Raw genomic sequence first — 9,275 nt, 5'->3', positions numbered from 1 at the left:
TATCATACTAGAGAATTTCGTCCAATATGTCATAAAAATGTCTGAGTACAGCATGTGGTCCAAAATGTCAAAAAAAAAAAATTCATAGTATCGTATGTTGTTGAAAATGTCATAAAAATCTCAAACTATGGTATTTAATCCAAAATGTCATTTAAACTTCATACTACAGTATGTTGTCCAAATTGTCAAAACAATTTCATACTGTCATATGTTGTCAAAAGTGTCATAAAAAAAAAATCTTGGTATAGCATGTGGTTCAAAATGTCATAAAAATGTCATAAAAATCTCACTACAGTATTTCGTCCAACATGTCATTAAAACATCATACATAGTATTTCGTCCAAAATGTCATTTAAACTTCATTCTATAATATGTTGTCCAATTTGTCATAACAATTTCATAGTACACAAAAGTTTATGTTGTCCAAAATGTCATAAAAATGTAAGAATATGGTCTATTATTGACCATGCTCAACCAGGATAAACATTGCATTCTTTAGGATCTCCACTTGGGAAACCTACAAACCTAAAGCATCACTGATAAATATCACTGACAGATAGCAGTATGTCAGTATTATGGATGTTAGGCTGCACACCCATAGTCCCATATCGTTCTGTTCAAGGCCACCAGACTCAACTCGTGTCCTACACATTAGAATTATTGTTTTTATTAATAGGAGTCTGGTTGCTTCGAGCGGTGACAATACAGCTGTTTTCTGATCAAACCGAAAGGTCTAACATTGTAGGAATCTTTTCCAAACACTGTCAGACGCTTAGAACTACAGTTTGAACCTGTCAATAGCAGAACGAGGTGGGCGCCTGATAGCTATCTTAACTAAAACTCTATAAAGTGTACATTTTACATTCTTTCTGTTTCCCCTCTGCTGACTACCAACACCCAGACTTAAGTTGCTTAGTAGCTACCTACCTACCTACCTGGGCATGGGGCAACCAGGTGTACAATTGGGAGGGAAGAGTCACAAAATTTGGTTTTCCTTAACAATGAGAAATAAATTGAAAATCAATAGCAAATAACAAGAGACAGAACGTTTGACGGTGTTCATAAAAGGAGAATATATGAACATGTTTTCTACTCTATATTGGGGGAAAGATTGGTATTTTCTCAGTATTACATATCTAAGAGGTTGTTGGATTTATTGGTTGCTTGTTTTCTGTTAAACTGTGTGGTATTCGATAATAGCATTTTGTTAATGTTGTAATGTATTTTTCATCCTCCAGGGTGCGGTAATATACCCGGTGATATTTAAACTGGCAGTGACAGCCACAAACCACAGAAGAAGAACAGGGAAAAAGCTGCATGGAGGAGGAGGAGGAGGAGGTGAGAAATCAATGCAAAAGCAGACTTCCAATTAGTGACGGGATGGGTCGCAGTGAGGAGCTCAGCGACTTCCAGCGGGGCACCGTGGTGGGATGCCACATGTGTAACAAGTCCGTCCGGGAGATTTCCGCTCTGTTAAAACTGCCTCGGTCCACCGTAAGCGCTGTGATTTTGAAGTGGAAACGTGGAGGAATAACGACGGCTCTGCCCCGCAGCGGCCGACCGCACAAGCTCAAAGAGGAGGACCGTCAGGTGCTGGAGAGAGTAGCCCTGGAGAAGTGCCTGCCCTCCATAGAGGCTCTCACCGCCGAGTTTCAGAGCGCCTCCGGAGCCAGCGTGAGCTCCACCACTGTCCGCCGGGAGCTGCACGAGATGGGCTTCCGCGGCCGAGTGTCCTCCTACAGCAAGCCCAAAGGTAAAGTGCAAGGAGGTCTGGGAGGGACAGGGTCAAAGATCATATACGGGTGGAGTGTCTGGGTGTCCAAATACTTTTGGCCATGCATTCATCTCACACCTACGTGTGACCGCTGGACATTCATACTGAATTCTGGCTCCTGGCTGCAGGATTCATATGAGCAGAAATATGTGCCAATATAAACTGAATTGAAACTATTCATTTCTGGATTTTATTTGCATTAAAACTAATTGCATGTCAAAAATTTTTTTTAAAAAAATGGAATCACGTAATTTGAATTTGCACTATTTAACTTGAAAATATGCAAAAGAAACCGAATTTGAAGAGCATATTTTGAAGTTTAACTTATTACTTTTATAAAAGTTTGCCTAAAAGATCATTCCTCATTAAAATTAATACAAATCTTGATGAAATCAGTTTCCTCCACCCATTTCCACACCTGAGTCTACATACTTATTTTAGCACCACAAAACTCTAACAATCGTCTCACTTCAGCAGACTTTTCCTTGTAGTTGTTGGATTTTCTTTATGAAGCTGCACACTTTGCATGTTCCATCACACTCGACATGGAGCAGATCATTTCAAGAGAATGAGCTGGTGCCCAGCTGATATGATAGTATGTGTCTTTCTTTGATGTCAGGAGGACAAAAGGTGGCAAAGAACCAAGAGGACACCAAGGTGGGCGTGTCTCGTCTGGACCTGCGCGTTGGACGTATAATTACAGCCATGCAGTTCCCAGATGATGACAGTGTGTACATGGAGCATGTCGATGTGGGAGAGGATTCACCCAGGACCGTCGTCAGCGAACTGGCTAAATATATACCCGTGGACCAGGTACAGTATTATACAGTATCATTTGAGTAGTGGGATTAGGGAATTTCTGAAACATCATTTTATTATAAGATATAATTGCTGTCACTCAAACTTAATATTTTAGATGAATGAGCCACTGTTTTGTTTGTGCGTTATATTCCATAAACAATGCTGACATATTCACGCTCTACATGTCTTTGGCATTTTTGCTTGTCAAGTGACAACTTTTATACTTTCAACGAATGTACTAAATACTACAGTGCTCATCTGTGCTGAAGATCACTGAATCATCAGGCTCCGGGTTACAGGTGGATTTTAAAAGGAACACTTGCCTGTAATGTGGTTTACTAAAGTGTCTGCGTTTGACTGAGGATGATGTAAATTGAACTACAAATCAGATTTTCGTATAAGCTTCATAAATCCATACTTGCATTGTGTTTTACAGGTGGTTTCACTTGATGCACAATTACAGTGGTGTGAAAAGTGTTTGCCCCCTTCCTGATTTCTTATTTTTTTGCATGTTTGTCACACTTAAATGTTTCAGATCAAACAAATTTAAATATTAGTCAAAGATAACAAGTAAACACAAAATGCAGTTTTTAAATGAAGGTTTTTATTATTAAGGGAGAAAAAAAATCCAAACCCACATGGCCCTGTGTGAAAAAGTGTTTGCCCCCTAAACCTAATAACTGGTTGGGCCACCCTTAGCAGCAACAACTGCAATCAAGCGTTTGCGATAACTTGCAATGAGTCTTTTACAGCGCTGTGGAGGAATTTTGGCCCACTCATCTTTGCAGAGTTGTTGTAATTCAGCCACATTGGAGGGTTTTCTAGCATGAACCACCTTTTTAAGGTCATGCCACAGCATCTCAATAGGATTCAGGTCAGGACTTTGACTAAGCCACTCCAAAGTCTTCATTTTGTTTTTCTTCAGCCATTCAGAGGTGGACTTGCTGGTGTGTTTTGGATCATTGTCCTGCTGCAGAACCCAAGTTGGCTTCAGCTTGAGGTCACGAACAGATGGCCGGACATTCTCCTTCAGGATTTTTTTGGTAGACAGTAGAATTCATGGTTCCATTTATCACAGCAAGTCTTCCAGGCCCTGAAGCAGCAAAACAGCCCCAGACCGTCACACTACCACCACCATATTTTACTGTTGGTATGATGTTCTTTTTCTGAAATGCGGTGTTACTTTTACGCCAGATGTAATGGGACACACATTTTTCAAAAAGTTCAGCTTTTGTCTCATCAGTCCACAGAGTATTTTCCCAAAAGTCTTGGGGATCATCAAGATGTTTTCTGGCAAAAATGAGACGAGCCTTAATGTTCTTTTTGCTCAGCAGTGGTTTTTGTCTTGGAACTCTGCCATGCGGGCCATTTGTGCCGAGTCTCTTTCTTATGGTGGAGTCATGAACACTGACCTTAACTGAGGCAAGTGAGGCCTGCAGGTCTTTGGATGTTGTTGTGGGGTCTTTTGTGACCTCTCGGATGAGTCGTCGCTGCGCTCTTGGGGTAATTTTGGTCAGCCGGCCACTCCTGGGAAGGTTCACCACTGTTCCATGTTTTCTCCATTTGTGGATAATGGCTCTCACTGTGGTTCGCTGGAGTCCCAAAGCTTTAGAAATGGCTTTATAACCTTTTCCAGACTGATAGATCTCAATTACTTTCTTTCTCCTTTGTTCCTGAATTTCTTTGGATCTCGGCATGATGTCTCTCTTTTGAGGATCTTTTGGTCTACTTCACTTTGTCAGGCAGGTCCTATTTAAGTGATTTCTTGATTGAGAACAGGTGTGTCAGTAATCAGGCCTGGGTGTGGCTAGAGAAATTGAACTCAGGTGTGATAAACCACAGTTAAGTTATGTTTTAACAGGAGGGGGCAAACACTTTTTCACACCGGGCCATGTGGGTTTGGATTTTTTTTTTCTCCCTTAATAATAAAAACCTTCATTTAAAAACTGCATTTTGTGTTTACTTGTGTTATCTTTGACTAATATTTAAATTTGTTTGATGATCTGAAACATTTAAGTGTGACAGACATGCAAAAAAAGTGGAAATCAGGAAGGGGACAAACACTTTTTCACACCACTGTATGTCTGCATGCTATAATAAATACTACTACTACAAGGTCATAATAATTATTTATGTGTCAATTTAAAGACAATCGTTTGCTTGACTCTGTGCTGATAGCTTATCTGAAGGTCGGCAGACTTTTGGGGGGGGTCAGTCACTGATTTTAGGTTGGCCTGGCTCCCAGTCAGTCTTCCAGTCCTCCTAACGTGCTGGACAGGAGCAACAGGAAAGGACAGTCCCTAAACCGTCACAAAATTGGATTTACATTCACATCTATAATATCATTCTTTGGTGTGGCAGTAATATTTCCCTTAATTCAACTATGTTCCAGGACAAAACCATGAAAAACATCACCAGACCAAAAGTATGTGGACACATCAGGAGACATTCTTTTGGCCATATAGTGTAACAAATATGGGGAAAAAAATGCCTGCTAAAATCATGTGTGCACAACTTTTATGGAAAAAGCTGTAAAACCTGAGAAGATTGCAGTCCACACTGTAAGTATTTGGACAGTGAGACGGGCAGGATATTTTGACTTGCTGCAGTCATAAAGGTTTTTCCTTTCTTCACCATGCAAATGATTTTCTGCTCATCTATAAGACTTGTGCTCTTCGTTTACCAGGTCATTTAATAGCTCTGATAGATTATTCTCATTATTTTCTTCTTCACTTGCACGGTCACCTTTGTACTCCTCATATTTACAGACCCACTTCCCCTCAAACTACATGCAACTCTTAATCACGTCTGAGATCTTTTGGGCATGAAAGTCACAGTGACCTTGTAGAAGTCAAGTCTCCAAGAACTTTTGAACGCTTTCAATTATTTTGGGCACTCTGTGTGGAAAAAGGCTGCATTTTCCACACAGTTCTTTCAATATTAATATAAACCTATTCAAATAATTTCATTTTGAATTAAATGTACTGAAGCACAGAGGCTGAAGGAAGCAAAATGTGGACCAATAGTAAACATTAGATTCTTTAAAACATTACAGTGATGGCATTTTTATAATTTTACCAAATTTAGATGCTGTCAGACTGCAGCTGGGAAGACAAAACATCCTCTTACCACTGCATTATTTTTTTATTAGTTTGTTATACTTTAATATTTATCACCGTGTGATCTAGTATTAAGAGTTTCTCTAAATGCGGATGGAAGTGAGCCTCCAACTTTGCAGCAACAGTCTGAGAAAGGCCATCTAGAAAACGTGGCCTCTGAAAGTGTATCTGATCTTCTGTCCCTCACACAGATGCAGAATCGCATGGTGGTCCTGCTGTGTAACCTGAAGCCAGTCAAGACAGGAGGAGAGTTGAACCAGGCTGTGCTCATGTGTGCCAGCTCAGCAGACAAGGTGGAAATCATTGATCCTCCAAGTGGAGCAGTTCCAGGGGACAGAGTTACTCTCCAGGGATTCCTAGGTACAACCTGACTACGGCACCCTCGACAGCTAATCATTAGCTTAAATCTTACAAGAATTCTCAATCGAACAGTCACAAGAGATACATGCTCACCAGCCAGTGACCTCTAACCTTTCCTTTTCAGCATGACATTGACTTCAGGCCCAAAGCACATCCAAAACAAGAGGGCTTTTTTTCAACTGCTCTAAAAAAAACTTTGTGATGAATTGGGCTGCACGCTGTGAGCAGGACTTCTTGCCAAACCTCACTGCTGGCCTCACTGATCTCTTGGCGCTAAATGGGACCAAATCCCTGTAGCTAGTTTCCATAATCCTTTGGAAAGCCTTTCAAGAAGAGTGAAAGGTTATTAACATTTTAATGCCAATGGTTGTGATGTTTGAGTAAGTTTGCAAGGACAAAAAAGTTTCTCCTGCAGTCCTCAAATCATAAATCCTGCCTGTGTGGAGGCTTACTAAAATACAGAGAGGATTTTAATGGATCAAACTTACTTTTTGATTGCAGGTGAACCAGACAAAGAGCTGAACCCCAAACAGAAGGTGTGGGAGCAGGTTCAGTCAGACCTGCGCACAGACGGCCAGTGCATTGCCACCTACAAAGGAGCTGCATTTGAAGTGATCGGTAAGGGAGTGTGCAGAGCTCAAACCATGAGCGACAGTGAAATTAAATAAACTAACAGAGCTGCTCGAAATAGCTCAGTAACAATCCCTGCCACAAGCCAGGATCCAAAATGTTGCGGCAAGGCTTCCCAGAGGAGCGGGGGCTGTCATGGCAACAACTTAACGCCCACGGGTGTGAGGTTTGACTGTCCACATACTTTTGTGCTGTAAGCCAAGGAAGTGACAGTGAAGAGCCCTCTGTTGGACGGACGTGAACAAGACTTATATTTTTTATATAAGGAATATCTGTAGTTGTGAATTTGGCCAAATGATGTGCCCTACAGTACCCACAATGATGTGCAATTAGTGTGTGATGGTTTAAGTGAGATCATGCAGCACACTTTCATATCCAACATGGTAGAAAAAAAGGGGCATTCTTGCAGAGAATCACTTTTGGTTGGACACTTGTGTTTTTTTACATAAATGTTTCCCCCATCAGACTGTAAAGGTCATTTCCACTGAACAGTGCACAAAAGTCTACAATGAAAAGTCCCTGTGAATGAGGGGACATTGAACAGTTTTGCTTTTTTTGACAGTGTTGATATGAGCTGAAAATGAGTTCAGTATAGAAAGAACTTTAAATGCTGAGTCATTTTGTTCTTTTATCAACTGAACTAGGTCAATTATTTGCAGGTCATTTGCTGCATTCCAAATGGTGTACTTAATGTACTAACACTCACTATTTTGAGTGCATTCGTACGTTTACACTGACATGTATGGAAACATGCGGTGCACTGCAAGTACCCGAATGATAACAGTCCAAAAAATGAGTATGAAACGATGGACTCAACAGTCACCGTCTTGGCTACGTAGCAGAGAGGGAGGGACCACCGACGTAAAGAATTTTCAAAAAAGGCATCTGAGGAAGCTGCAGTTGCTGCTGAACACTGATTAAAAGTGTTTATTTTTCACTAAATACCACCATACAGCTGTCGGATTGAAGCTATTTATGTGTTAATTTAAACAGAGGGATCGAAAACACATTAATTTCTGGGTAAAATTTTCCAAAGCTGGCAGATATGTTTGCAGATGATGTATTCACATGTTAGGGTTATTTCTAGTAAGTGCAGAACAGCACATTACATTGTCAAAAGTACTATTTGTTAGTGTACTAAGGGAAGTATGTCATTTGAAACACAGTCTTTGTGTTATGTATCAGTACACATTAGTATCCTTTTATTTGATTTGAATACAGTATTTTATCTGTCATGTTAAAAAAATCCTGCCTTCGTTTATCTGCTGCTGCTCAGGAAATTTAAAAACAAACACTTTTGTAGTTTTGTATTCATTATGTATTTGGACATCATTTCTCTGCTCTTTGGATATATTGCTACACATTAGTTAACTTTTGTATGTCAAACCTCATGAAACATATTTTAGCGCAAATTAAATAAAGATCGCAAATAAGCATATTTATTATTTTAAGAGGGAAAAAAAAAAACATGTTTTTAATACACAGAAATCATGTCCTCCTTCCAAACCAATTCCAGAAAACAGCTAAAAGAAACAAAGCATGCAAAGTTTTTACTTCCTTTATTTTAAAGGAGGAACTGAACAACTGCACGTAAAAGACAAGGATGTGATTCAGGAACTAAGAAGTGGAACATGTTGTCCGAGACAGGATGTTACTAGTACTTGTTTGAGAGCACAGGAGGGCTCAAAGGGAATGGTATCACTTCATAAACAAAACATTTTATTCATTACATCACAACAATATCTGATAGAAAAGAAATCCGCCTATTCATTAAAAGGAGTTGACTGTCACACTGTCTACTCATCAGTCATATCATATTGTCCATCAGATACAACAGTTCCTAGTTTGTCTTTACATGTACTTATAAGTACTGTACTTGTGTTTTTGAAAAGAAATTGGTAGTACAGGGGATTTTTCATCTCATGCTCCAGTGTGTGTTGACAAATACTGCAGGCTGACAGTACTAAAACCACTTTCATATAAAAGGAAATTAATGTCATGTCACCGATCACCTACCCACCTTTAGTGTAATCTCTTCATATACAAACCCACAGTAGAAACCACAGTCGAGAGAGTGGAGGAAATATAAAGGCTCATTACTCATCTCTGCCACAGCATCTGTTGTGTACGATTCAGTCCTGTAAGTGTGCAATCTGTGGAGTCTTTGTGGTTCACTGGAGGGGAAAGCCTATAAAACCTCACCTGAAACCAGGTTTAAGTTGATCTGAGTCAACCTATGAACTATTACGAAGTGCTGTTCCCCCTCACTGTATCCTGTTTTTGAGGTCACAAAGAGCAGAAAACACAACAAAACGCTTTCACAAATGTGTCATAATCGAATCTTGTCTGTGAGTAGCTTATCATTATATTATAACATTCAGTTTACACAGATTCTGCACTCAATGTATAGACTGCATTGATTGTTGTACCATTTCTATACTATTTGGTCAAATGGAAATTTCCTTCCATGAGTTCAACCACATTTTTTTCTAAATTCAGCCTGACAAGTGTTTGTAACAATTTGGTACCAATACAGGGTAACAGATAAAGTCAATTATCACATTGGGCTATATGTGTTTTTTTTGTTGTTG

The 9,275-nt window shown here is 39.7% G+C and overlaps 1 protein-coding gene across 1 annotated transcript; it reads left to right on the top strand.

The window, feature by feature from the left end:
- The first annotated feature begins 1,305 nt into the window (after positions 1 to 1,305).
- On the top strand, positions 1,306 to 9,254 carry LOC138209479 (aminoacyl tRNA synthase complex-interacting multifunctional protein 1-like). Its single transcript, XM_069168088.1, has 4 exons — positions 1,306 to 1,753; positions 2,394 to 2,587; positions 5,886 to 6,054; positions 6,556 to 9,254. Exons 1-4 carry the CDS (start codon positions 1,318 to 1,320, stop codon positions 6,720 to 6,722), a joined length of 966 nt encoding a protein of 321 aa, XP_069024189.1. The 5' UTR covers positions 1,306 to 1,317; the 3' UTR covers positions 6,723 to 9,254.
- Positions 9,255 to 9,275: the final 21 nt, after the last annotated feature.

This window comes from Embiotoca jacksoni, unplaced genomic scaffold, assembly GCF_022577435.1.
Source record: "Embiotoca jacksoni isolate LCO1_2020_lvr unplaced genomic scaffold, fEmbJac1.0.p SCAF_4, whole genome shotgun sequence".
NCBI lineage: Eukaryota > Metazoa > Chordata > Actinopteri > Embiotocidae > Embiotoca > Embiotoca jacksoni.
Note: the sequence above shows the minus strand (reverse complement) of the source record. Positions and strands in the feature narration are given on the sequence as shown.

What these genes read in the sequence shown, in the direction of transcription:
- LOC138209479 (XM_069168088.1), top strand. Translation starts at nt 1,318, where the DNA reads ATGGAGGAGGAGGAGGAGGAGGTGAGAAATCAATGCAAAAGCAGACTT. An exon ending in AATATATACCCGTGGACCAG is followed by an intron (nt 2,588 to 5,885) that starts GTACAGTATTAT and finishes TCCCTCACACAG; the next exon opens with ATGCAGAATCGCATGGTGGT. An exon ending in TACTCTCCAGGGATTCCTAG is followed by an intron (nt 6,055 to 6,555) that starts GTACAACCTGAC and finishes TTTTGATTGCAG; the next exon opens with GTGAACCAGACAAAGAGCTG.